The sequence below is a fragment of the Micropterus dolomieu genome, linkage group LG17 (assembly GCF_021292245.1).
Source record: "Micropterus dolomieu isolate WLL.071019.BEF.003 ecotype Adirondacks linkage group LG17, ASM2129224v1, whole genome shotgun sequence".
Lineage (NCBI taxonomy): Eukaryota > Metazoa > Chordata > Actinopteri > Centrarchiformes > Centrarchidae > Micropterus > Micropterus dolomieu.
Window position 1 is genome coordinate 24,771,955 of NC_060166.1, and position 27,907 is coordinate 24,799,861.

Genomic DNA, 27,907 nt, shown 5'->3' on the forward strand with positions numbered 1-27,907 from the left:
AAACTCACATAGAACTAATCTACAGAACAGATGACAGGACTAAAATGCAGAAACAAAACCAAAACCTAGAAACAGAGAATCAAGAATCAAGATACAGGACAAAGAGAAACTCAGGACAGGATCGTGACAACCAGTCACCAACCCCTCACCTTTCAGCCAACCCTGGTGCTGAGCATAGCCGACAGGAACCAGCTAACACTGCTAACACTGCTAACACTGTCTCTTCACTTTAATGCTGATTAATAATCCAAGCTCACAACCGAGCCATTCAGTGAGCAAGCTAGGTAGCATGAGCAGCTTGACAAGCTAAATAAAAGATGAGAATAACCTAATTACTATCTGTGCAATGTTTTATTAACAGCAGCAGCCTCATGATTTTGAATTGCTTTGACATTGGTTGAGCTAACATGAGCTAATTTGCTAAATTGGTAAAAGTCTTGAACAGAGGCAACTGGGGCATGTGGCTGAAAGATGTGGGGTTTGTGAGCGGTGACCACTAAAATGAAAAGTGGCATTGTGAAATGAAAGTGACATTGTGAAACGTGAAATGAAATAAGTGAAATTGTGAAACGTAACATGATGAAATTAAAGGGACATTATGAAAAAAAAAGTTATATAATTAATTAAAGACAGTGTAAAAAGGCTGAGGTTTGGTAAAGTAAAAATAAAACATTTATTTGCAATGAGGTTTAATGATTCCTTAAATTATTTTACTATTTAATGTTTCATTGATATGTTTTACACAACTTATTCATAACATTTTCAATTTACTAATTTCTGCATTGGATCATTCCCACAATACATTTTAAATTGCTGGTGGCTTTAATCAGTTTAGCGTTATCTCACAGCACTTAAATGCAGCATGTACCTTTTTTGTGCATGCGCGTTTTCTGTGGTTTGCTTGATTTTTATTTTACAAACATCCATATCACTCACAAACTATGTTGTATTTGGTACACTATGCTTCTTTCAAAAGTAGCATAGTGTATTTTCAATAAGCGCAAACATTTGTAAGTTTGGCGCATCGGCGTTTCCGTAGATGCGGAAGTAGCGTTTCACAACCATCAGGGCCCCGGCGTGACATTCACCGGGTTGTCAGAGTCGGGGGGTTGTGTAAAAGAAGGACTACGACCACCCTGTGCCCGACCAAGTAGTTGTCAAAATGAGAGTACTAAAAGCGGGTTTGTCTTTGGCAAAGACGCATGTTTTGGCACCAGGAAGCGTCACTCTTAAAAAGGTAACATTTGGTGACCTGAGGTATCTGCAGTTTCTGGATCAATCAAACCTCATACTCTCCCTTCTGCCGTCAGTTCTTTTTGCATTTCCCAATCGGTAAACAGACAGAAAGAAGGGTTGAATATCGATCTTTCTCTTGTTTCATGGACACAGGTGCTCATCAACAGCTGTCGGACGTGCTCCTCTGGGGTCTTTCCCAACGAGAGGATCCGCAACATCGGGATCTCAGCTCACATCGACTCGGGGAAGACCACCCTGACCGAGCGTGTCCTCTATTACACCGGCAGGATAGCAGAGATTCACGAGGTGAGCGTAGGGACACACTGTACCTGTGTGTATGAATGATTCTAGCTCTTGCTGTCAGGTGAGCTTTACAGGTGTAGACACAGCTGTTTTTCCCTCCATTGGGGTGCAGGTGAAGGGGAAGGACGGTGTTGGAGCCACCATGGACTCTATGGAGCTGGAGAGACAGAGAGGCATCACCATCCAGTCAGCTGCTACATATACCATGTGGAAGAATCACAATATCAACATCATTGACACCCCAGGTATGAAAAGTTGTACTATTGAGCCCCCTGTTTGTGGTAATCTGGATGGGTACAAATAGGTAATAATGCAGGACCCACTAGGAGTACTGGGGTATTGCACTTTTGTAAAGTTTGGGGACTTATGAGGGACAAATGAACGGTCAAAACATTGTACATTGAGTACTCTAATCTTTAGTACTTAGTTTGGATCATACATTTCCACTGATGCAACTGGATCATGTCTACTTATAGACCCTACCTGTCCTGTAAATGCCCATGTCCTTCAAACCAAATGCCCCCAGTTTGTAACGCAGGCTCTTGGGTACAAATGTGTAGTCTGCAAGCTCAGTCCAAGATAACCCTGATAATGAACTGAATAAGGTTTGTGTCTCAGACGTCAGCACAGAGAGCAAACTGTCCATGTCCTCGTTATATTTAGATTTTAGGTTTGTATCCATTCCATGTCAACTCTACATGCACTCATTATTACTGTTACTAATTTAGTACTACTATTTATCATTACACTTCAGTTAGTACTGTAAAATACTGCACATATCCACACATATCCATACTTTGATTTGTATATTTTGTTACATTTTCTATATATTTTGTTATATTTTCTACTTATTCTATAATATCTTGATATGCAAAATAAGCATTTGTAATAAAGAATTTCTGCTCTGGGATCAATAAAGTATTTCTGATTATGATTTCTGATTATGATGTGTAGAATCAGTTGAGAGCCCCCTTAAGGCCCGCGCCCATCAGGTGATATCATGCTTTAGTGGTGCATTGTATGTTCAAATAAGGAGACACTTGTGAGTTTGGCACTGAAACCAGATAATGTATGATTTCATGTAGGACTTCGAAGCAAGCGAGCAAAAGTTGAATCTTCTTATCTTTGTGGTCAACACACTGACTTGTGGTTAGTTGATCAAATAATTTACAATTATGGTGTGGAAGTATTACAATGTATAAATGCACCAGAGCCGATTAGATTTCATCAACATTTTATTTGCATATAGCATAAGTTAATAATTAGCATAATTAATAGTACAAACTTTTAAAGAAGGAAATATTAAGCTGTAAACATTTCTGCATTGTAATGACTGTGCAATTGCAGTTAAATGCACAAATTACTCAGGTAAAAGTGTAATGTAAATTGTTCCTGGAACTGTTTAACTACCCTGAGAGCAAATTGCATCTATGTGTACACATACTTAGTAAGCAATACTGCAGAAAGTGAGGTGTCCTGGTGTTGCTGTAATTGCAGCATTCCCAGTTTGAGTTTATTGCTAATTCTGGTTAATAATGGCAGAAAACATCCCTACAAAAAACACTTTAAAATGCTTGTAAAGTAAAAGAACAGACAAACTTACCCAATTGCTGTAACAGATGAAATTATAATTAGTTAGATCCATGCTTGTGCTCAGGGTATCTGTGCATACCTGGACACCGACAGCTTGTGCTATGGTTGTTAGTATTTAAAGTAATGTAATTATTTGGTAAATCACTTTCTTTGCGGATTGTGCAGGTTCTAGCCACCATGTCATCAAAGGTCGGCCATTCTGAAGTGGCCAAAATTATGAATCCTTGCCAACTCCAGAAGTGTTGCTTTTTTAATGTTTGCAGTATATGTATTTTTTCAAAATGTCAGCGTCCCTGCGGTTTCTCCAGGTCACGTGGACTTTACCATCGAAGTGGAGCGAGCGCTGCGCGTGCTGGACGGAGCTGTGCTGGTGCTGTGTGCAGTGGGAGGAGTTCAGTGTCAGACCATGACGGTGAACAGGCAGATAAAACGATACAACGTCCCCTTCCTCACCTTCATCAACAAGCTGGACCGCATGGGCGCCAACCCCGGACGAGCCCTGCAGCAGATGAGGTGCGGTGCACGCACAGCATACACATACTTAAATACGTACCAAAGTCCTCCTGATCAGTTACACATAGAGGTGATCAAATGTCACAGTATTTTTACTTGTTAATAACAATTAATAACAATTAATAACAATATTTTGTGTGTGACTACTTGGGGTTTCAGATGATATGATTATTAGAACGACTAACTATGGTCTGTACTGTATGTTCGCTTCACTCAGCAGACACAGTTAATGTGAACTTACAGTACAGTTTGTAAAACCAGGAAGAAAAATAAATTTTACCTATAACATCACATAAAAATCCCAGAACACAATATAGATTGAAATCAATACAGTTTTCAGCTGCATTTGCATGACAGTCGGTTTAACTGTAACATCAACATTGCATTCAGTGTTTTCATTTAAAATAAACCACCAACAACAGACATTGATACAGGAACATTTGAAGGGAGACTGGGTTCAGAGTCATGCAGCTGTTTACTAAAACAATAACACGCTGAACCGTCATGTCTCGCCTTCATCCTGCCATTGCTGGTCGACATGAAATCATCATACCCCAGACAGTAGTGTAATGCCTTGTTGTACTCAGCTGTGGTTTTCCTTTGTGTATTTTTGTTCCCTTAATTTAATGAGTTTTTCTCACTTTTTTTCCCCTGTCTTCTTCAGAACCAAACTGAACCACAACGCAGCCTTCGTGAGCATCCCCATCGGCCTGGAGGGGAACATGCGCGGCATCATTGACCTTGTAGAAGAGCGGAGCATGTATTTCGAAGGACCCTTTGGGTGAGGGATTTCCCCTTTGGTAGCTTGACCATGAAGGAATCTGTCTCTGTCATAGTGTAAATTTTTTTTTTGCACTGTAATTAACAACCTATAAAGTTTTTATCATGTCTTGTTTATTTTAATGATTCTTTAGAAGTAAGAATATTCAGTTTTTACCATAAATCAGACAGATTGAAGACATCTTGGCTGCAATAGCATCAAACAGAAATTCTATCCCTGTTTCACACCTTGAGAGAGTGAGATTCAGCTCCTGAACAATGTGAAGCTGATTTAAAATGTTGCTTCCTCTCTGCAGTCAAACTATCCGCTATGATGAGATCCCGCCAGATTTCCGTGCAGAGGCTGAAGACCGGAGGCAGGAACTGGTGGAGTGTGTATCTAATGCTGACGAAGTCCTGGGAGAGATGTTTTTGGAGGAAAAGATTCCAACCAATGACGACCTGAAGGTTTGTGTCTTTGTAAAAAGGGAGAAAGTGTTTGAAATCTGAGGGTTTTTTAAAAGCACCCCTCATCATGTGGAAAACTGTGACGTTTAAAATTAGCGCCTAACACAAAGTGCCGCTGAGGGATGTCATTAGTTTGGTCATAAAAATATTTTTACAGCTATGTAAATTGGGACGGGTAACCTGTGTATGTGTGAATGAATTTTGCCACCCAACACTGAATCCCTTGTCTTCCAGGCTGCAATCCGCAGGGCCACAGTGCAGCGTCTCTTCACTCCAGTGTTGGTGGGCACAGCACTGAAGAACAAGGGTGTCCAGCCTCTATTGGACGCTGTCCTAGATTACCTGCCCAACCCCACTGAAGTCAAAAACTATGCTATCCTCAATGACGAGTGAGTGTGGACCATGGTCATCAATTTGTATGCGAAGTCTTGTCAAAGAGTAACAGTAAGAATTTTCTTGCTTGAGAAACTTTGTGCACTAATGTCAGTGGGTTTTTCACGGTGTTAGAGATGCCAGCGAACCAACAAAGATTCAAATGGACCCTACAAGAGACCCTACAAACCCCTTTGTTGGTCTGGCCTTCAAACTGGAGGTATGACTCTGCTCTTTATCTCGATTTTAGCTATTTTTACTTTAACAGGAAGGTCTCAGTCTGTTATACTTTTGTTGTTTCCTGTGGCGTTTGTCATTAACAGGCGGGAAGGTTTGGCCAGCTGACGTATGTGCGGGTGTACCAGGGCTGTCTGAAGAAGGGGGAATACATCTACAACACACGCACGAGCAAGAAAGTCAGAGTGCAGAGACTTGTGCGTCTTCACGCTGACCAAATGGAGGTGAGAACATGCCAGCGCACGTCAGCAGGCTGTCGGAGGTCACAGTTTTCCATCTGTGGTTTGCAGTTTGAACATCAGTGGAACATGACTGGTCAAAATAGTTAGGTTCCTCTTTCGGCACCACTCAGCTGTGTAGATAACAACCACATCCCTTGCGACACCAGAGTAACGTTTCCATTCTTCTTACATCAAAACAAGACATGACACTGTATGATATTTAATAATATATTTCAGTTATTAAAGATGAGACATTTGGATCAACTCAGTCCTGAAATTGATTTCCATCCTTCCTTTGTTTCCTTACTATGTATTCCTTACATGCTGTTTCAGGATGTGGATGAGGTCTATGCAGGAGATATTTGTGCCCTGTTTGGGATTGACTGTGCTAGCGGAGACACTTTCACATCCAGGACCAGCGCTAACCTCTCCATGGTGAGTAATCTCAATGTTTCCACCTGTGAAAGAGCAAGAATCCTGCTCCTTTTTTTTGTTTTTGGAAATTATTCTTCTTTTCCTTCTTACCTCCCAAGCTATAAGAACATCTTCCGTTCATTTATCATTTTGTCCCACAGGAGTCTATTCACGTCCCAGAGCCTGTCATTTCCATGTCGATGAAGCCAGCCAACAAGGTGCAATACTTTAATTCACACATACATTCTGTAAGAAACCAAACGCTAGAGTCTAAATTGCATCTATTAACTCTTTTCTCCTATTACCAGAATGACCTGGATAAATTCTCCAAAGGTATTAACCGTTTCACCAGGGAAGATCCAACGTTTCGAGTGCATTTTGACACAGAGAGCAAAGAAACCATCATCTCAGGCATGGGCGAGCTGCATCTTGAAATCTACTCCCAGGTAACCGCTCAGATGTACATTGTGAAGGGTGCCCTGCAATAAATGAGTCACATGCTCATACATGTTTCGATGGGACACGTTTTGTCTCATACTGAGTGCTTTATATGTACTTAGTTTTGATTTGTGGAGGTTTGGAGCTGTCAAATGTAACTATGTGAAAGACTTTGCAAGTATGACCGTTTTGAAAACTAATTTCTTGCCTTTGTTTGTCTCTATGTGTAAGTTATATTTACAGTTCTCTGTGAGTAATTGTAACTACAGATTAAACATTACCTTTTTCCTCACGTTTGAAGGAATTGTCCCTTTTAAACTTATCATATCTGGCCTGTGTTTCTGTCTTTTTCCCCCCTTTTTTGTTTTTGGTTTGTTGAATCAGAGGATGGAGAGGGAATACAACTGTCCCTGTGTGATGGGCAAACCCAAAGTGGCTTTCAGAGAGACGATAACCAGTCCTGTACAGTAAGTGTCGATCTCCTGACGCACACACACAAGCTGAGGCAATAATCTGTATAAACTGTTTATTCTGGCTAAAATACAATAGCGACACAAAGGACTACAAAAATAGCATAATGTAAGCATACCATCATTATAAAGGATTGATTCATCACATTTTTTATTTGACAGTCTAAACTTTCTGTAGTTCAAAGGTTTGTGCTGCAAGCTCCAGCAGCATATCATGGCTTAGTGCTTGCAGCATCACCAAATACACAGTATCATCCTATGTTTGAATACAAGATGTGGTTTTGGTTGTTATAACAGTGTGGTGAGTGTCAACCGTTTAGTTTGTATTTGGAGGTTTTTCGCAATGATGGCAGTGCGGCAGCTGTTCCATCTGCAGCACTTTCACTCCCTCTGGAGGAGACCACGTGAACAGCAGTTTCCAGTGAATGATTTCCTGGAAAAATAACACAGATCTGCAGATTAATGTGAGCTATCATGGTAGTGAAACTGTACCAAAACCTCACATAGTAGATGAGTGCGCGTGTTCTCAATAGCTGCTACCAGACCAGTTTACTGTAAGATGCCACTAGTGCTGAAGTTAGTATCTGCTTCATCCACTAGTTATTATATATTATAAGCATTTATTAGTTATTTATTAAGGAATCATCAAGGAAATATAGCAAACATTTACTGTTTACAGACTTATAAATGCTGTAAATTAGCTTTATGGTCTGATTCAAATCATTTTAACAATGATTCAACCTTTTTTAATTGTACATACTGTATATGTAAGACATGTTGGGACAAAGCTTTGGACATACATTGTAGCAGCCATCAGCCATTTAAGAGATTAATACATACATATAAATATTGGTTTAGGGTGATGATGAAAATAATTGTGAGCTGCAACTCCTGATGTTATAATTTTAAAGTATATTTTAAAAAGTTGATGATGATGATAGATAAGTGGTTACCTGGGACACCATCTCATGCAGCAGTATGTGACAGTCAAACTTCAGCTGGTCGTTCTCAGTTGCCTGCAGCACATAGGTGAAACCCCCCCCCCAAACGACTGAGTTCAACACAAATGTTACAAGCTTTCTTTGTGTCTAAAACCTCACATCATGGCAGAATATTATGTCTGACTTGTATATTATACAATTAATTAAAATAGTAACTGAAACAACTTTAACCCTACTTATCAATCGAGGTTGAACAAGCAGACCCAACAACGTATGAAATGACCTACCAGCTGCGTGATGTTGGCCACCTGAGCCATGTTGTACAGAGTGTTTTCAGTGGATTCGTTCAGCATGACGAAGCTGGAGGCCACAATGCACAGGTGCCAGAGAGGCTTCATGTCAGGCTCCATGTGACCGCAGCGATCTGTTGGTCAGATCATCTCTGTGTTATGAAGGAATGTAAATGTAATGTAAATGCTCCGTATTTATATAGCGCCTTTCTAGTCTTTGCAACCACTCAAAGCGCTTTTTATACTACATCGCATTCACCATTCACACACATTGGTGGAGCCACCAGGGGCAATTCGGGGTTCAGCATCTTGCCCAAGGACACATCGACATGCAGCCTGGAGGAGCCCGGAATTCAACCGCCAACCTTCCGATTAACGGGGAACCTGCTCCATGAGCCACAGCCGCAATGCGCAGTGCTCGATTATGCCACATCTGTCTTGTCATGTAAACATGCGGGGTGTGTGCTTCATAATGTACAGGTGATCACACTGTCAGGGTTAACAATCAGTCAGTTATTGTTGTTAAAGCCACAAACCCTAAAACTGATGATACACAGAGCAACTTTTAGAGCAATCGTGCTGGACAACGTTGCCGTCAATGGTAATGAGTAAAGATTACTACCGTAATCTCCTTCCCCCACCACTCTGCCACCCGCCCCGCACCGCCGCTATCCATTGAAAACATAGTCGGACTTGCCACTAGCACGATTGCCCAGCAACATTGCTCAAAAAGTGGCCCCATGTATCATCATCAGCTTAACTGTGTTGAAATCCCTGCAATTTCAAACGGCCGATGTTGTGCAATATGTGAGCAATACTGTGCAGAGTTTGTTTAATCATACATACCAGGTAAATGTTGCGCAGACAGCAGGCTTTGGTTCGTCTTGTATTGCTGGTACAAGGCCTCTTCTTGATCTTTAGTGTTGATTTTAAGGAGCTCCTCACACGAGGCCTGGACCTGGGCTGAGCGTTGCTGTTCTCCCCTCGGAAACAAAACCTCTGCAGAGCATTTCTCTGTAGTCTGCATGGATTTTTTTTTTTAAAAAGGGGTAAAGTGGATTAAAAAGAAGCAAATAGAAGAAAAGGATGGTTTTAATAAGAGAGAAGCAGAGGGGAGGACACAGAGCAAAGGCGTCTTCCAAATGTTACGATGGCAGCTGGTGAGTCAATGTTGCACCACAATGCCTCCTTTTTTCAGCCGTTTAGTTAAATCTTGTCAGACCTGCTCACTCTAAAGCCATAGTATAAAGTACAATGTTTATGCAATGCCATTAACTCTGGATATGTTAAAGATAAATGCCAGTCAAACATTGATTATGTCCATCCCTATTTGAGAAGTCAATTTAGATGCAAAAACAGTCTTTGCAGACAAACCAAATGAGCACTAAAGTGAATCTTCAGGGATCTGATTCAGGAGCAACATTTTTTTTATTAGATAGTGTAGTTTTTAGTCTGTTTTACAGTGTTTTTTAATATCTGGGCATGAATAACTCACTCATTTTGGGGTTTTTTTCTATTGATTAAGGAGCACTGCGCTTGTAAACCAAATCCAATCAAACAAATTCAGAAATTAAACTACGATTATGATACTGAAGCTAATCTAGGGTCTATCTAACCCATTTGTAAGCCCCTGTTTCAGAGTGCGATAAATAATCGTATCTTACATTGCTGATCATCTCCTGCACTGAAATCTCCAGCTGATACTTTCTTCCAGAGTCTGCCACATCCTAAAAAGGAAAGTCAGAAATCACCATAGTTGATAGTAGTTAGAACATGTGTCTCTTCACTGGAAACTAAACTTTAACAGTTAAAGTTCAGCTGACCTCTGCGTTTCCGCTGTGGACCATCTGCTGTCCGTACAGCCTGTATGGAGAGCCGTAGCGGGTGTTGAGGTAGTGTTGGACCACTTTGGCTGCCCTCTGAGCAGGGTAGTGACTGGGGTTCAGCTCTCCGGTCGCCATCACATCCTCTTCAACCTCCTCCTTTGCTAATACTACTTGCTGTTATTCCAGAGAAAGTAAAGAAAAAGAGAGAGGAAATAATGAGCTGCTGTAATGAACCGGGATGGGCTTCTAACCCCTCAAGGACTTTGACCCTCAGGTGTCAGCAGGGTGGAGTGTTTGTCTTTGGTTGGTTTCTCTCTAGATAAGAAGAGTGTAGGAAATGAAGGAAAGCAAATGTAGAAGTCTAAGAGAAAGTACAGGGTGAAGACGTACTGTACAGCTGGAAAAATGAATTAAATCAGGGAGTTTGATCTTGCCTGTAATGGGAATGCTGCAACTCCCTGCTTGTTAACTTGGCAGATGGAAAGTTTTATCTGCCCGATGTCAGCTGCTCCTCATGCAAATGGAAAGATTGCTTCCCACTTCCTCAGTCACCAGAGCTTTTTGAGGACAGCCCCTTCTTAAAGAGACAGAGCTCTTTTCTGTTTCCTCTCCTCCTTTATTGAATCAGCTTAACGTAACAGGAAAGGCAACCAAATAGCCCCTTAGAAATTCTTTCAATCTAATGGAGACATCAGTCAGATTTGGTGCTGGTATTTCAATTGCAATTAAATTATATTATTAATCTTTATTTCTTTGAAAGCCAACACTAATGATATCGGATATTTCCCCCCCATATTAGCCAATTCTGTTGTATAATTGAAAATAGAGGTGCACAAAGTCGGTCTTCATGTAATGTTTTATTTTAGAATAACACAATACTTTTTCTTCCCAGAGAGAGAGAGAGAGAGATAAAAAAAAATGTGTTTTTCTTTGTTTGACCCTTGAAAATAGTTGGAGAAAATTGTAATTATGAAAAAGAAAAAAATGTTATTTAATTTAATAATGTTTTTTAATTTTTTTGTTTGCAGTTACAGCACCACCTTTGTTAGTGTTCTCTAAGGGTCTTTGGTACCGACTGTTGCTGTGCAGCAGTTGCTGTACAAATAAGAAAAAGTGCAAATATAAAATATCAATCATCATGTATAAAAATATCACTAAACAGATAGTCAAAATCCAAACTATACATATCTCAAGTTGCTTGGTTGGCTTGCTGTGTAATCCTGCTTCAAAATCTTTTGTCCCTTTTTCTGCAGGTTTGACTTCACCCATAAGAAGCAGTCTGGTGGGTCTGGGCAGTACGGCAAAGTTATTGGAGTCCTTGAGCCTCTTGAGCCAGAGCATTACACCAAGCTGGAGTTTGAGGACCTGACTGTTGGAACCAACGTCCCGAAGCAGTTTGTCCCAGCTGTTGAAAAGGTTAATTTTCCTAACTTCAATGTAGTCACGACCAAAGTGCAGCTACATAGATATGAACTATCTATAAAATATTACCAAAGCCATGTACTCTATTGTCTTTCACTGCTTGTGTCTTCCCATCATGCTGCAGGGCTTCAGGGAGGCCTGTGAGAAGGGCCCCCTGAGCGGGCACAAGATCTCAGGACTCAGATTCCTCCTGGAAGATGGAGCGCATCACATGGTGGACTCCAATGAGATCTCCTTCATCCGTGCAGGAGAGGGCGCGCTAAAACAAGGTGATGGTTACAAGATGATGGGCTGACGTTCGATATGACCTCCTGTTTCATTTTAATTTCATTCCCTGTTTGCGTCGCCTCTGTTCTGGACGTTAATTCTGGTTTCAATGCGCTCTCTTCAGCGATGGAAAAGGCCAACACGACCATCCTGGAGCCAATCATGTCTGTGGAAATTGTAGCACCTCAGGAGTTTCAGGGAACCGTCATTGCTGGTGTGAACCGTCGGCATGGTGTTATCACGGGACAGGACGGAGCTGAAGGATACTTCACTCTTTACGCTGATGTGAGTCCAGTTTTCATATGCAGCCTGTATCCCCTGGTCCTTTAGCTTACAGTATTTGTTCTCTCATCCGTCACCACCATTTGACTAATTTCAGCTTGTTTCTCCCAACAGATTCCACTAAACGACATGTTCGGCTACGCCACTGAACTACGCTCCTGTACTGAGGTAAGTTCAAAGGCCTTATATCTATAGTCCACAATAGTCCAGATCATGCTGAGCATTCAGATGAGTGAGGGTATAGGTTTGATGTCAGAAGTAAAACCTCAGATTTAATGGATTGTTAATACACTAACCTCTTGAAAAACATATTTAACTTTCCTAATAGAGACCTAGTAATACTTTTATGATGGATAAATGTTGTATTTTGTTAAATTCTAGCCTCTGTTGAGGAGAATATTAAATGTAAATAAAAATATAGATTAAATCATTTTTTACCAGGGGAAGAAAATCAGCCATGAATTTGCAGTGTTTTTCCACCCTTGAGTATTGCCTGCAGTGTCTCAGGCTGTGGGTGCAACCTCCACCAGGTAGAGAGAAAGACAGTATCCTCTATGTAGACTGAGAGGTTAAACTCAGATGAGTGTAACATGTTCATCCTCTCCTCTCTAGAAATAAAACTGAAACTTATAAAGTAAGGGACCAAGAACAGTAGAAATTACCCTGTTCTGGAGGTGCCTTAAAATTCACACAAAATCCATAATACATTAGAATTTTAAAGCTAACATCGTCTATTTATTGTGTATCCAGGGAAAAGGGGAGTACACCATGGACTACAGCAGATACCAGCCCTGCCTGCCATCCACACAAGAGGAACTCGTCCACAAATACTTAGAGGCCACAGGGCAGCTTCCTGCGAAGAAGAACAAGTGGAAGAGTTGAAAACTGTTAAATTTTAAAACTGTGTACTATTGAACTTTGACATGACCACCGTCCTTCATCTTCACTCACATTTTCTGCCCACCATCAATCCTGACTCGACAATAAGGCTTTAATTTGTGGATCCATAAAAAACTGTGACATTTTAGTTTTGTTTTGTAGTTTAAGGTATTTTGTCTCCCTAACGTTTGACCCCTGCGGACAACATATTTATTACCTTGATTTTAGCACCACTTTGCTCTGCATCCAGATGGTGGTTGGTAAAGAAAGCTCATTGTTTTGACTTGAGCTTATAATGGCTTTTGTACTATGTACAGAATGGTCTTTATGTAACAATGACTGCAACAAATATATACATCTTTTTAAAGGGATGTTGTTTTTCTGTGCAGGTCATTTATGTCTCAGACAACTTCTTACAAACACTTGGTTTGACTTTACTTTATCTGTTTTATGGAAACCCACATTTTTCTTGTACAGTACCATTCTGTGTTGCTAAACTTGAGCAATTTGTGCAGATATTTCACACGAACAATGCAGCTGATAGCGACAAAACAAATGAAAAACCAGCAGAAAGAAACATGATTACACACCAAAGCCATCAGAGGTAGTTCCTTCTCACCTGCCCAAAGATTTCAGTTTCCTCCACGGTCTCTGGTAGGCTGTTGGGATGAGCCGACGGGTCCACCTCGGCCTCAGGTCTGATGTTGGGGCTCCCGATTACCCCAGTTAACACAGCCAGAACAACAAAGGGCCTCAAACTCATTATAGTATGCCGTAAAGCACAGATGCCAGAGAAAAGCAAAAGTCTACTTCTGTGAAAGAGTGCAGGCGGGGAAATGACCCTCCAGTCAGTGGAGTTATGTAACAGGAGGAGGAGGGAGGGGAAGCTGAGAGAAGACACTGTCCAGATGCTGCTTTTTTCCTGGCACGATCTGTTTATTTTTTGTCCTCTTAACTAAACAAACTGCTCCACTTTATCTGGTTCTGTTCTTTGTATGAGCTCATGCAACTTAAGCTGTCAGCCCCCAAATGTTTCAGCACCCTCACAGGAAGAACGGATCGGTTTCATGAACAGTTATCCCATTAGAGCTGCTGCTCGTGAAGCAGCTGTGATTTATATGTGAGCTTGATGGGTTGCAGCCTCGGCAGCTTGATTAAATGTGGAAGAGCAGGACTGGTGGTTGACCGATACGGGTTTTTCAGTGGCCGATGGTGATACATAATGCCGGTATCAAACTAAAGAAAAGTCATGTAGAACTACATGTTCCGTGCAGAGTACAATTTAATATACATTGTTACCTCAGCCAGTAATGTGTTGTTTTAGATGGAACTTTTATTAGGTAATGACAGAGAAAAATACATTGGGTTATGCGGCAGATTTCAGAACATGACAGATGTTTAAGGAAGAGTGGGGTACAGTTTGTGAGAAGTGAAGTCATTCAACTGCATTATTCTCTACAGTATAACAATTTATATTTAACCCTAGCCAGTAATGGGTTTAGAATACATTTGCACTCATTTAGGAGAAATGTGTTAATATTTAGAAAAGACGATGACTGAGGAAATTTAGGGCTTGAAACCAACTTTTTCGCCACCTTCCCAAAACTCACAAGGGGGAGTCCACAGCAACCACACTGACAAGGCTGCCTGCAGATGTGCCCGTAGACATTATTTGTTTATTAGCCTCGTGAGTGCAGGTATCTCAGATATCTCTATAATGTAATATTTTATCTCAAAATGCCCGATTAATCTGTCTATCATTAATTAGGACCAAACTAACCGTGTCCTGTCAATCTGGGGTAGTTAAAATGCAAAATCTACGCAGTTTAAGATTTGGATTTATAAAGGAGTTATGACTTTATGATACAGATCAGTTAAAAGTAATGTTGTACTAAATTACATTATATTGAGAGGTGTTTAAAAAATTGTGCTCCTATTTACATACATGGGAACATTAGAAACACCTCTGAATGTAATGCAGTCCAGTACAACACCACCCCTAACTATGCCCTCAATGCTAAAACCATCCATCCATTCATCGTCAACCGCTTATCCTGCGTACAGGGTCGCGTGGGGCTGGAGCCAATCCCTGCTGACATCGGGCGAAAGGCGGGGTACACCCTGGACAGTTCGCCAGTCCATCGCAGCAATGCTAAAACATATAATTTAATTAACTCCTCTATGACAGTTTGAAAAAAGCTGACTTTATGGCAGATCAGTTGTACTGGAATGCATTAGACTGTGCAGGTGTACCTAGTAAAGTGGCTACTGAGTGTATATAGAAAACAGTTATTGGAAGACTTTAACTTACAAGCTTAAAAACTACATCTAAGACACACAGCACATCTCAGTCAACTTGCTCTTCTTCCTCCGATTCTTCACCTCATGGAAAACTGGTGTACTTTGAGCATCACTTCTATGTGTACAACTCCGACTCGTCTCAGAGACTTCATTCTGCTGTCTTTTACTTTTGTCATTGTCACATCCCAACTGCACATTTCGGGGCAGATTGTCAATAAGCTCGTAGAGAGTGAAGATGCTGAAGCAGATTTCATCGTAGGCGGTGTTTGTACCACACTCGAACAGGCAGGCGAAGGCCACAGCGGGCGGTGCACCAGGTGAGGATGGCAACTCTAGATAGGCGAGGTCAGAGTAGGCGCTGGGGCCCTCGTAGATCACCCAGGGGCCACGCCAACTGTCTGGATCGCGGGGAAATAGGCTGAGGAACACACCGAGATCTTTGCGTGCGGTGGTCCATGTTGGGTGGGAGTATACTACCCAGGTGGGGGTTAGGAAATCTGGAGGGGCACTATGATTGGGTGAAGTGGTAATGTTTGGAGAGGGAGAGTTGGTGTTACTTGAGCAGGTCATGCAGGATGTCCAGTGTCTGGAGTGATGCACAGGCTGGTTTAGGTGATGGTAAAGAGAATTACATAAATGTAATGGGGCAGGAAATCCCACAATGCTACCATGACAACCGTTCCGAGGCTCCACCAGCCGCTGCACCAGCTGCCCCTCCTGAAACACCGCTCCATCATCCAGACTGAGGGCCTGCACCCTGTATCCCAGAGGGCTGCGCGCATTACAGTACAACACGTTGGTCCCATCCTCTTCATCCACAGACACCATCTGACACTCCACACTCTCCGGCCATGGCACCGGCTCCCCGAAGCGCCAGGTTCGCCCGTGGGTGTCACTGTGAAAGCAGAAGGCGTGGGGAGTGGTCTGGCAGATCTGTCCAAAGCACTCTTTGCACTCGATGTGGTAAGAGTAGGCAGGAATCAGCAGACGACCTGACTTCAGCTGGATGCCGTGACCGGGGCCGAGAGCGAAAGTGGCCCATTCTGCAAGGACAGAGGAGGAAGTGACTGGCACATGTTGTTATATAAAAATCCAGTGACTCGTTTAGATGATACACTAGCCTGGCACCATATACAGTCAAGGGGTGACAAAAATGCCTCTGGACGCAATTTCATTGACCTACAACCAGTCAGAGCAACGAAGTGTGTGATTTAGCATAGCTGGTAAATTTAACTCGCCAAATCCTGTACGCAAACACATCATTCTCATCAACAAAAGCTTTAGGTGAAATATATCAGTACAGTTTGTTTAATACTGACGTGTACAGATTCTAGTATTGTTGTATCAAAACCCGCCCCATAGTAGATAAAGGGTTGTGACTGGCCTGACCAGATCCAGGACTGATGGAAATCTGCCTCAATGGAAGCAGTACGTACTGTACCTGCCAGAGCATATGAGACGTGGGCTGGCAGATTCGTCGGGTTCCCAGGCTAATGATACGTGGACACATGAATGATACTGATTTTAATCAGCTGGGATTGGCTCCAGCCCCCTAGCGACCCTCTAAAGTATAAGTGGGTATATATGTTTTGTCCCCCAATCTCTTACATCGAAATCAAGGCCAGAATAAACACAGCATTTTAATGAGCATGTGAGTAATGTTTTTGAGAAAGACTTGAAAAACTATCCTTTAAAAGATTTAGTTATCACTTCATACTGAAGAGAAAATGTACCCTTAAGTAGTAAAGTGTGTAAATACTATTTTTACAGATCTCATGTTATAATATTTCACCACTCAGTTTTAATTTGTTAACTTGAAAGTTTCTTATCAGTAGTAGAGAGACAAAACTGCAGTAATGAGGTCTGCTTACAGCACTGGTTCCCGTTTATTTTTTTGCTTGTGAGCCATTAATATGAAGTCACATCTACGTATGATGTATTCAGTATTTCACAAGTAAAAAGCAAAGATTGTTCTTGTAGCTAGATGTAAAATCTTAAACAAGAAGTGTCATAATTTCAAGTCCTGATGCTCTGATATCCAGCTTAAGAGTACGCCAACGATTTACTGTAGCATTCCAATCATTTAACATTAAACACAATGTGGGTCTGTTTTAGGGTGGATTTTCCCTTCACGAATCTCCCCTGACCTTTGATAGTGTCTCCTATGACCCTCTTGGTTAGGTCGGTGACAGGACTCCAGGTGTCTCCGTCATCAGTGCTGCAGATGTAGCAGAGACGAGTCACATTCTTCCCCGTCACCAGCTGATGGGACTCCGAGGTGTGGCCGAGGACGGCGATGAAGAACAAGAAGAGAGTACCTGTAAACTCATCGTACACTGGGCACGGGTTCATGGACCGGTGGCCTTGCAGGAAGGCAGTGCCCAGGACACGCATGTCCTCCCACTGCAACAACAAAAGGGAGAAGGAAAAAGGAGTGTAAAAGGTACAGATCTAAAAATACAACATTATTACCTACTGATTATTTCTAAACAGATAAAATGCCTGAGCAACTAGGTGGTTCAATAAAAGCCAAACACTAAGCAATGGTGGAAAGTGATGTCACTGCTGGAATCTCACCTTTTTTACCTTTGAGAAAATAATCTTAACTCTTCGGACAGAATCATTCCTTTACAAATGCTGTTTAAATAATTTGCTTCTAGTAATAAAGTAGTGCTCTAACAGTTTTCATACATGACAACATATGGAAAATGTTTTATTATACATTTGTTTTAAGCTCTGCTACCAGTTGGACATTGATAACCTACAGTTTATTTTCAGGCCAGTTAAGTTGTTGCACAGAAACCCCAGCTGAGGCTGAGGTGACTTTGCAATACTGTCATTACTGTATTTGTAAACAGCACAATACTGTCATTTGAACTACTGTAAGCTAGAATTTACATACAGTATTGTATAACTGTATACATTTATTCATTTAGCTGACGCTTTTATCCAAAGCGACTTACAATTGCTATACATGTCAGAGGTCGCACGCCTCTGGAGCAACTAGGGGTTAAGTGTCTTGCTTAGGGACTCACAGTGGGAATCGAACCCAGGTCTCCCACACCAAAGGCAAGCATCTTATCCATGCGCCATCACCACCAGTATATTTGAATAATTCACAGTAAAGTAATTTAATTTGTACAGTAATTTAAAAAGGGTTTGAAATTGCTGCACTCTATTAATAGTTGTTAAATAGCTACGCTGTCATTTTGATTACTTTATAGTCATGTAATAAATATACAAATGTCAAATGAGAAGTAAAGAAAAAGAAAAGAGATTTTGGTTGTAATAATCATCCGTTTGTACTGATCAATTTGACCCGGACAGCCGTAAACACTATTAGATGTTTCCATCTTAACTGAAAATGGGTGTCAAGATGGATGCCTCGTCTACTGCAAACCAAATCTACCTACGGGTACAAATAAAAGAACCTGAACCTGAAGTGTTTTTGCTTTTAAAAGGTACAGTAATTTGAAAAGGGTCTTCCATCTACAGGGCACTACAAAGACCCAGTGACTAACACTGACCTCCACATAGTTCCTATAGAAAGTGCCTTTCCTCATGACCAGCAGGTGAGCCTGAGAGTCAGATGGGCTGAGTCTCTCCTCACAAAAGGCCAGGAAGGATCTAGAGCGGGACAGGTAGAGCAGGGCTGGGACCCTGTACGTCACTCCATTTGGCTCCTTGCGGAAAAGCACTGACCTCGCTGGGTAATAAGGGGACCTCATGCTCTCTGGTGTATGACTGTTTCAAGGTAACTCCAAATCTTCTGAGAAGGAGAATCAGAATCAGCTGCTTCGGTATACAAGGAAATTGACCAGCTCTCTTAAAACAAGGACAACAGCGCTAGTAGGTGAAGTAGGTGAAATATGGTTTAATAGTAGATATAGATGTCTATATACAGGGTTAGAATTTTTGCAGGGGTGAATGAGAGAGCAAAGAGTGCTAAAATAAATATTATGGGTAGTATGGGTTATAAACATACCGTAGGTGGTTATTGTACACTACATGCATTTCTACACATCTATGTACAGTATATACAGCCTGCTTTGATATATATTGACAATAATGGATTGTATGTACATGTTTTTACACAATTGGTATATTAAACTGTAAAATATGTAATTTGTAAGTACAGTAGATGTTTTGGTATTATAAGGTTATTGCACAGTGACTCTTTTCTGACATCTCTAATTCAAGAGATGTTGCATCAGAATCTGGTTCTGAGTCTTTCTCTCATTAACAATCTCTGGAAGAAGTCCAGCGTTAGGAAAAGGTTATTCAACTGTTACTAATGTGAATTCTGTTTGCTATCTCAACCATTACAGCAGTGTTATGCACTTTCTTCTGCCTGCTACTGGTGCCCCTGATCAAGTTGTTAAACATTACATTCTTTAAGATGACATGATGAATGTTCAATTTCACTGAGTTGGGTCATTAATTACATATTCTAGACAATTAAAGCCCCAGATACATTTTAATTCAAGCACAATGTCCTAAATAAGAATCTAACTCTAAAATATGCCACATACCTTACTTCAAGCTTTACGACAACTTCAACAAGCTTAATTTAAAGACACAAACAGAAAAGGCATCCTCTTACTCATGCCATGGGAGGAGTTGCTGAAACTGTCAGGAAACCTGCTGACAAATTCACACTACCTGCTTTAAGCAACTACAGAAACACATTCAACACATTATCTGTTTGCTTAGTGAAATATTTCTATTTCTAGTTGCATTATTAAAAGGAAGTACTATCTAATGCACATGTCATGAGAAAAAAGGTAAATGACTGCAGAGTACTTACATTCACAGTGTTTCAAACTGCTGCCTCTTGGTGGAGGATATGCAGTGTGTATCAGCATTTGAATGTTGGGTTGACAGTGTAATTGTGCAGTGTGTGTTGAGTGTGTGTAGTTTGACAGCTGTGGCCTCTCCTCTCTGTTCCCTATTCAGTGTGGCAGTATGGCACTCTGTTCACTGACCCAGAAATGGACCACATTCATCAGATCTACAGCTTTGGATGAATCAGCGGACAGCAGCCATTGTGGAAATGATGGCCAGGTGGGGGGACCCGCTAAACAATGACTTGATGCTCGGCCTCCTCTGTGTCCTCTGTGCTTTTCTTTTTCATTTTCTGCAGAATGTGTAGGAACTAATGCATGTATTTCATACTTGTTCTGTTACCTATACATATAGGACATAATGTGCAACAAGGGGACAATTCATGCAATATTACAGACATAACCACTGAACATTTGAATTGTATATAAACACTTACAGGTACTTGAGATATGATATTGTACAAACACAGTTGTATGTCACTTCTCATATTTATCCACATGCAACTCACCTTATGATCTGAAATGAACGCTTTCAATTGAGAAACATAAAAGCAGGTATTTTTGCCCTGAACTACCTTTCAGCCAGAATTTCCTCCCAGTTTGGTTTCACCCAGCATCCACCTTCACCAATAATTTTTTTTTATTAAATTAGAGATAAATTTAAGTAGATTAGGTTTATACCAATGGTTTGTGTTATACGTCTGGTATTCCTGGCGAAAAAGCTAAAGAAATCTGCCTGGCACGCTAAACACAGGGAATAAACATCTTGACAGTCAATAATGATGTCATCAGTGAGCGACCCAGTCCCACATGGCAGTCCCCCGAAGTTTTTAACGGCTAAGGTAGCGTAATTCTTTGGTCCTTAAGTTATCGATAATGTCGCTTTTAGAAATTTGTTTTAATAAGCAAATTAGTTTCAATCAGGAAATTAACAACAATAGCGTTTTTATTGTTTTATCGCAGCCAGCTGAACAGGGAGATACATGCTAGTTTTTAGGATAACACATTAGCAGAGCCAGATAGCTGTTTTGATGTGGTTTGACATTTTTATTCTGTGCTTGTAGCAACTGAAGTATTTGTTCTGGCTACTGGGTAACTATTAGATAACTATTCTGCAAACATCGACATACATACATTCATTTTTTTAGTATCTAATAGGGTTTACCCGGATTTTTAAACAGTGTTCATGTAACGTTACACTGATGCTATTTCTCACTCTTTGAAGCTTTGAAAACATCAGTCGCCAGTTTATTAGGAACGCCTAGCTAAAAGTTTAGTAAACAGTCCTGTAATAAATCCTCTCGTTATTATGTTCTGTTTAGCCCTGCAACCAATAACTATTTTTATTATTAATAAGCTGTTGATTTTTTACTGTATAATCGAATATGTTCGATAGTCAATACCAGAAAAATCTCATTACAAGTCCCCAAGCTGACACATTCATATCGCTTATTTTGTCAAAAACACAAATAAGTTTACTTCCATAGAAAACAAACAAAAAAAGCTTAGGGAATGTTATGATTTAAGAAGCTGGAACCAGAGAGTTCATTGATTAATCATTTGAGCTCTAGATCAGATGTCCTAACTGTTTGAGAGAGTTGCTGATGATTCAACTTTGATCATTTTAGAGGCTGCAGTTTGTGCTACTGTTGAACTGTTTATAGTATTTAGTCCACCTTAGTTCATATAAATGGGGTCGACAAATTATTGGCCACATTATAAGTTCTTGTTCAATAAAATTAGAATTAAATTTACATAGGACTACCACAAACTGATGTTTATCTTCTTGTTGTTAACTTACATCTTGTAGGGTCAGCATGGCCAGGCAGTGGTCTGAGGGCCACTCCACATCCATCCTGTGTGTTGGGGCATCGTCAGGCCCTCAGGGTCTCCTGGCTTCAGGCTCTGAGGTTGGGGAGGTCACAGTGTGGAGCCAAGAGGGAACAATCATAGGCAGTCTCACACTCCGTGGTGAAGAGGACTGCACAAGTGTTGTGTTTTCACCTGCAGCTCCGGGCCAGCTCTTTGTGTCACATGGAGACGTAGTGAGCATGCTCGACCCCCGAAACCTGAAGGGCCCCGTGGAGGAGTTTCAGTGTGCAGCCGAGGAGGAGATCAATGCTTTGGCGCTAAACGATACGGGTTCAGCCCTGGCAGTGGCTGATGACTCAGGGGCAGTCCGGGTACTGGAGCTTCCTGGGGGCAAAGTGTGCAGGACTCTTCGTAGACACACTAATATCTGCTCTTCTGTGGCTTTTCGGCCTCACAGGCCCAATAACCTGGTGTCTGCTGGATTAGACATGCAGGTGAGGAAGAGGAGCGTCAAAGAATTTCACTATTTGTGTTTACGTCATGTCATCCAAGACTACATTTGACTTTTTTTTTGTTGTTGCTTCAGGTGATGTTGTGGGGTCTGCAGAAGATGCGCCCTCTTTGGACCCTCAACCTCCAGGATGTAGTAGAGGAAGAAGACGACCATCAGCAGCGCCCTGGTCAGCTTTTCAACCCGCCACTGGTCCACTGTCTCTCTGTGGCGAGTTGTGGAAACATTTTGGGTTGCGCAGCAGAGGATGGGCGGGTGCATCTGATGCGGATCGGTGGCGGTTCTAAACTGGAACAGCAGGGAGCAGTCAAGGCCCACAGTCAAGGGGCCTCACAAGCCCACTTTGTTAGTTTCCTTTCCCATCCTTACTGGCTGGTCACTGGGGGGAATGACGGCCTGGTGGCATTGTGGGACCTCAGTATGCACCCAGTGGTGAATCCGGAGGCAAAGGCCAAAACTCGAGTGACAGCAGCCCCACGCAAGAAGGGTAAGAGCAAGGTAAAGAGGAAAGAACAATCCCAGGATACAGCAAAGACCTCAATGAAGGCTGAAGCGGAAGTGGAGGATGAAGCGGCAGCGGGTGCAGAGGGGGTGACGGAGGAGAAGTCTGGGCCCAAACTGAGCATCAGTCATGGGGACAAGGTGAACTGGTTGTGCCCTGCTGTGCTGAAAGGAGAACCCAGTGTGGTAGTTGCAGATCAGGGCACCAGTCTGACAGTCTACCCTTTGTCTCAACTATAAATGCACTTTACAGCATATAATCTTCTGTTTTGGTCAAAGCAGTACACTATTTTGACTTGTCTTGCTTTTAGTTTCCAAGCATTTTTGAAATGCATACACTCCTGCGTTGTGACGCTGTTGGACCTGGCAGCATGTAGCGATTGGCTTCATATTGTGATGGTCGTAACATCTCTTTTTAATAAAGTCTGAACTGTGGAAAGTGCTAAACAGTGCTGTGGTAAATAGATCTTTACAGAAGCAACATCACAGAAGTCTAACTTTGTATGGGTGTTCACACAATATTTAACAAACTAAACATGAAATCTTTCCATGTGTCATTATTCAAGCTCTACTCATTAGATATGGCTCATTTTGGGTTACGTGTGTATGGTCCTATAAAAGTCATCCTTTGAAATACATTTTGTTATGTATGATTTTTTTTCTGGATTGTAAAAAAAACTACCACATTAAACAAGACATCTGCATGTTGAACTGAGCCTGCGGTGCATCTATTGCGTAAAAACCACATCCCAATCCAAACCGGGAGCCAGACAGAAGGACGAAGAACAGAACAAACCAAAGATGTGACATTTCAAACACACTGCTCTATCTCAGACTAAATACATTTGAAAACAGAGCTTTAACAGATCACACAGAAACTTCTAAATTTCTTGGTGCTCTGTGGTGACACCCATATAACTGGTGTACAATTCACATTTTGATCTCTACGTGTTTGATTAAATCATGTTTGCTGCTTATTAATCATTACAGGCTGAATATAAGAATTCCAGGAAACCATGCTGTTCCTATTAACCTGTGGACTTCATCAGCAGCACCATTGAACATCACAAACGTTATCAGTTTTTTTTTTTTTAAACAAGGTAGTCAACTAGAAACAAAATCTCAAATTCATGCAACACTTTCAAACAAGCTTTTTTGATTCTTTTCATTCTTTTGCAAACAAGCAAAACACTTTTCTATAATACTAGAGAAAAAGAAAAAGGCACAAGGCTGACTGTCACAAGTTAATGAATAAGTGTCTTCACAAGGTACTTTGTAAGTCAGACTAGCTGAGACAAATTTAAAATGAAAATGTGTGACGGCTTATCACAATTGTAGTTTCATTTGCAATTATTAACAGCAAATTCACCAAAATTCTTTGAACTATATATTTTGTAAACAAGCCAAACAAAGCGCATTAAGGTGGACATTCACAGTAGGATTTACGCTGAATAAGCACATGATCATTTCTCAGCAGTGGGGCCTGACAAAGCTGTTACATCAGTTTCTGTTTCATAACTTTGTGTCCTTTTTTTTTTGTTTGAATGTGTCTCAAAAGTTCTTCCAGCTTTGATGCCATTTAAAGTTTTACATTGACAGTCAGCACAGATAGGACCATGTTTGACCTGTCAAATAAATCCTCCACTGAGATACAACTGTCATCCCTCCCTTGATATCAGAGGTGGCAGCTGATGTTGATCCGACGTCAGTGTCAAATTCTGCCCTGAGGATGCCGAGTTGCCGATTTTACAGTTTAGCCAGGCTCTTCTCTAAGCTCTCAATGTCTGCGCCCTCCTCTTCCCCTTTGCCGCGGGCCCTGCACTCCAGGAACTCCACCTTCATGGACAGCTGGCTGAACTCAAAGTCCTTGCCTTTTTTCCCCAGATACACGCTGCCGCCCACAGAGCCATCCTGAGAGCTCAAGGCTGCAGAGCGCGTCACTCTCAATGTGTTCCTAAGAGAAACGAGACAGGGTTGAGCCATAATGGTGGGTCGTTCCCCAGCTTGAGGGTCCTTGAGCAAAAAACTAAATCCAAATTGCCAGCACCTCGTATGGCCTCTTGGTGTGTTTAGAGCTGCAACATTTAATCAATCAAGCAATTCACTGTGAACCATTTAATTAACTGCCAATTATTTTGGTGATTGTTTAATCCAGTTTCTTAAATGTTAATATTTTCTGGTTTCTCTACTCCTTCATGACAGTAAACTGAATATATCTGGGTTGGGGACAAAACAAGACATCTGAGGACGTCATCTTTGGCTTTGGGAAACAAATTAATTGACAATGAAAATAATTATTGTTAATTATAATAACATAATAATAATTATATAATAAATAATTAGTTGTAGCCCTATATAAAACTACAGGCCATTTACCAAACCAAAGATGACAATCAAAGCCTAAACACTCCACTTTAAGACACCAACACAATGTGAAGAGAAAAGTACATCTCTCCAAAAATATAAATTAACCTAACTTAATGCATATTTTAACCTTTATGTTATTACTGAGTACTTAACACTTATAAAGAGAGTACTACTATAATAATTTTACTCCTTTTTACTTGGAAGGAAGTCTACCAACACCTTGACTTAATACATGAGGAACATTACATTCGTGAATTAACAGTTGAAACAATTAACCAATAGGAAATTTTAATAGAGAACTTGAAAGTACCTAAAATTAGGGCTGCAAGTTACGATTACTTTTAGTGTGGATTAATTTCTCGATTTATCAATTTGTTGTTGGGTCCATCAAATGTCAGAAAATGGTGAAAAATGTCTATCAGTGTTTCCCAAAGCCCAAAGACGACATCCTCAAATGTCTTGTCCACAAGCAAAGATATTCAGTTTACTGTCATCAGAGGAGTACACAATCCAGAAAATATTCATATTTAAGAAGCTGGAATCAGAGAATTTTTACTTTCTTTTCTTAAAAACAAATGACTCAAACTGATAAATAGTTTATCAAAATACTTTTAATTAATTGATTAATCATTGCAGCTCTACCTAAAATAAAGATGAAATACAGAAAATACAGTATATCAGTTACTTACAATTCCTTTTCTAGCTGCTGCTGAATCAGTTTAGCTGATTTTGCGGTGGTGATATCTGTAAAATAAAGACACCAGGAAATACCAGTGGCATTTAAAATTTTTTGCAACTTTAGATGTAGGCTGAAAATGAAGAACAAGAGGTAAAGTGTAAATTCACAGCGAAAAGGGTTGTTGAACCTTGTTTGTTGCATGCCACCAGGAGAGCCGGGGCATTCCTGGAGATCACAGTGTCCGTCAACAACATGTACAGGAACTCGGCTACGTCTCTCACTTCCTTCTGGAAGATAGCGGCATCCACTACAAACACAATCGCTCTGACGAGATGAGAGACCGAGAGTGATGACGACAGAAGATGTGATTGAGAAGTAAGAATCACATTCACATACACACATCAATCAGGTCACTGAAAACTTTACCACACTAATAGACAGAAAGTAGTACACATCCGTTATTCAGGCAGGTGGTTCTGTTCTCACCTGGCTGCAGATTTAAACTTCTCCAGGTACTGAGGGCGAAGACTGTCATGTCCCGGCAGGTCTATCAAAGTCCAGATGCTGCCCTGAATACAACAGGGAGAGGAGACAGCTATAAACTATGCTCATCATTAACTGATGATGACACCTGGCGAAAACTTACCTTGTCGTTTTTGGCTTTGTATGGCGCACTGCTGTCAGTGATGGAAGTCTGCGTCCGCTTGAACTTTCCTGACAACAGCTGCAAAAGCATGAAACACACAAAGCAGATTAACAGTACATCACCTGAGCATCCCGTGTCAGACAACGTGGCGAAGAGAACCAACTCACCCGGCTGAAAAGAAGGGTTTTCCCAGAGTCACACAGTCCGACCAGCAGCACGGCGCTCCTTACGGTTTTACTAGAGAGGAAGTACTTCAGAAACACTGAAAAGAGAAAGCAGGGGGAGATTCAAACACCCTGTTGTCCGCCAACTAAAAAGATACCCCACAAATTTGAATCACTTCCGTGGGAAACGCTAATAATAAGCTGTGCAACTAACAGCTGTTAGCTTAGCAGTTAGCTTAACTAGCAAGCTAACTAGGACGCTAATGGCTTTAAACCTTCTATTATTTATAAACAGAGCTTACATGTCAACGCTGAATGTCTTGCTGACAACCCACTTTCCCACAATCCGACACTTTGTAGCCAACTATGCTAAGCTAAACAGTAGGCCTAGCCTGGTAAGCTAATGCTAGCATGCTAAATTGAGCACTAACGGTAACTTCTCACCACATGTGATGACAACGACTGCCAAAGCGACGATAATTCCGATCAGAAAAAGGGGGTCTTGGTCTTCCAGCTGCTGCCGCAGAGATTCAATGTAAGGTTCAAATGGGTTTTCTGCCATTTCCACGTCTGCTTTTCCTCCCATGTTGCCACCGATGCTGCCGCCTGCGCTCATGCGGGACACGTCTACTTCCCTCTACTCTACAGCCTGGATGCGGTCTGAAAAGGTCAGCAGGGGGCGCTGCCGACCGCAACATTTCTGTTCACTGGTGCCACTGGGACCAGCCAGTTGGTCCCCATAACCAAACCAGAAAAATACCAGTTTTTACCCTTTTGTTTCTCTCCATTTCTCAACAAAAAATAAATATACGTCAGGAGTGTAAGATAGGCCAAATTTTTGACTTTTAAAACTGTAAAAACTATGAGATAGCCTAATAAGTAAAAACTTGGCTTACTAAATCAATCAATAAGACGTTAATCCAAAAGTATTACAGTCAAAAGTATAACTTTCTGATTCAAAATTAGGAGGTAACACAGCCACATTTTTCTTTCAATGTCAAAACTGAGGTAATCAAACAATAGCCTAAATATGTCTCACTATAAAAAAAAAGGTATGAGGTAGTAAATCCATATTTTTACTTCCAAAGTCAAAACTGTGAGATAATCAATCAAAAAGTCTGATTTATGCTAATTATTCAAAATGATGATGT

General features: G+C 41.1%; 5 protein-coding genes across 10 annotated transcripts; 2 read left to right on the top strand and 3 right to left on the bottom strand.

Moving 5' to 3' along the window:
- Positions 1-1,038: 1,038 nt before the first annotated feature.
- Positions 1,039-13,302, top strand: gfm1 (G elongation factor, mitochondrial 1). Its single transcript, XM_046074081.1, has 18 exons — positions 1,039-1,237; positions 1,390-1,542; positions 1,652-1,784; positions 3,441-3,645; positions 4,310-4,426; positions 4,722-4,872; positions 5,107-5,261; positions 5,380-5,464; positions 5,568-5,705; positions 6,036-6,137; positions 6,278-6,334; positions 6,425-6,562; positions 6,939-7,021; positions 11,335-11,497; positions 11,628-11,772; positions 11,895-12,055; positions 12,167-12,220; positions 12,803-13,302. Exons 1-18 carry the CDS (start codon positions 1,163-1,165, stop codon positions 12,932-12,934), a joined length of 2,247 nt encoding a protein of 748 aa, XP_045930037.1. The 5' UTR covers positions 1,039-1,162; the 3' UTR covers positions 12,935-13,302.
- lxn (latexin) lies at positions 7,066-13,974 on the bottom strand. 2 transcript variants are annotated; one of them, XM_046074082.1, is made up of 7 exons: positions 13,551-13,974; positions 10,079-10,255; positions 9,920-9,982; positions 9,102-9,276; positions 8,253-8,389; positions 7,978-8,040; positions 7,066-7,457 (listed from the first exon to the last, which is right to left on the bottom strand). In XM_046074082.1, the coding sequence occupies exons 1-7, from the start codon at positions 13,692-13,694 to the stop codon at positions 7,341-7,343; spliced, it is 876 nt and encodes a 291-aa protein (XP_045930038.1). In that variant the 5' UTR covers positions 13,695-13,974; the 3' UTR covers positions 7,066-7,340. The 2 variants fall into 2 exon arrangements, with proteins under 2 accessions (XP_045930038.1, XP_045930039.1); XM_046074083.1 differs by lacking the exon at positions 13,551-13,974 and adding an exon at positions 10,516-10,661.
- Positions 13,975-14,246: 272 nt separating this feature from the next.
- Positions 14,247-23,152, bottom strand: neu4 (sialidase 4). 4 transcript variants are annotated; one of them, XM_046073409.1, is made up of 4 exons: positions 21,878-23,152; positions 18,760-18,998; positions 17,380-17,635; positions 14,247-16,275 (listed from the first exon to the last, which is right to left on the bottom strand). In XM_046073409.1, the coding sequence occupies exons 2-4, from the start codon at positions 18,958-18,960 to the stop codon at positions 15,260-15,262; spliced, it is 1,473 nt and encodes a 490-aa protein (XP_045929365.1). In that variant the 5' UTR covers positions 18,961-18,998; positions 21,878-23,152; the 3' UTR covers positions 14,247-15,259. The 4 variants fall into 4 exon arrangements, with proteins under 4 accessions (XP_045929365.1, XP_045929364.1, XP_045929366.1 ...); XM_046073408.1 differs by having other exon boundaries at positions 18,760-19,001; XM_046073410.1 differs by lacking the exon at positions 21,878-23,152 and adding an exon at positions 19,765-21,865 and having other exon boundaries at positions 18,760-19,001.
- wdr53 (WD repeat domain 53) lies at positions 20,863-23,611 on the top strand. 2 transcript variants are annotated; one of them, XM_046073414.1, is made up of 3 exons: positions 20,863-20,918; positions 21,887-22,382; positions 22,475-23,611. In XM_046073414.1, exons 2-3 carry the CDS (start codon positions 21,894-21,896, stop codon positions 23,138-23,140), a joined length of 1,155 nt encoding a protein of 384 aa, XP_045929370.1. In that variant the 5' UTR covers positions 20,863-20,918; positions 21,887-21,893; the 3' UTR covers positions 23,141-23,611. The 2 variants fall into 2 exon arrangements, with proteins under 2 accessions (XP_045929370.1, XP_045929369.1); XM_046073413.1 differs by lacking the exon at positions 20,863-20,918 and adding an exon at positions 21,018-21,168.
- srprb (SRP receptor subunit beta) lies at positions 23,601-27,426 on the bottom strand. The gene is made up of 7 exons (XM_046073415.1): positions 27,201-27,426; positions 26,760-26,854; positions 26,593-26,670; positions 26,433-26,515; positions 26,134-26,270; positions 25,957-26,011; positions 23,601-24,854 (listed from the first exon to the last, which is right to left on the bottom strand). Exons 1-7 carry the CDS (start codon positions 27,370-27,372, stop codon positions 24,647-24,649), a joined length of 828 nt encoding a protein of 275 aa, XP_045929371.1. The 5' UTR covers positions 27,373-27,426; the 3' UTR covers positions 23,601-24,646.
- Between the last annotated feature and the right edge of the window lie 481 nt (positions 27,427-27,907).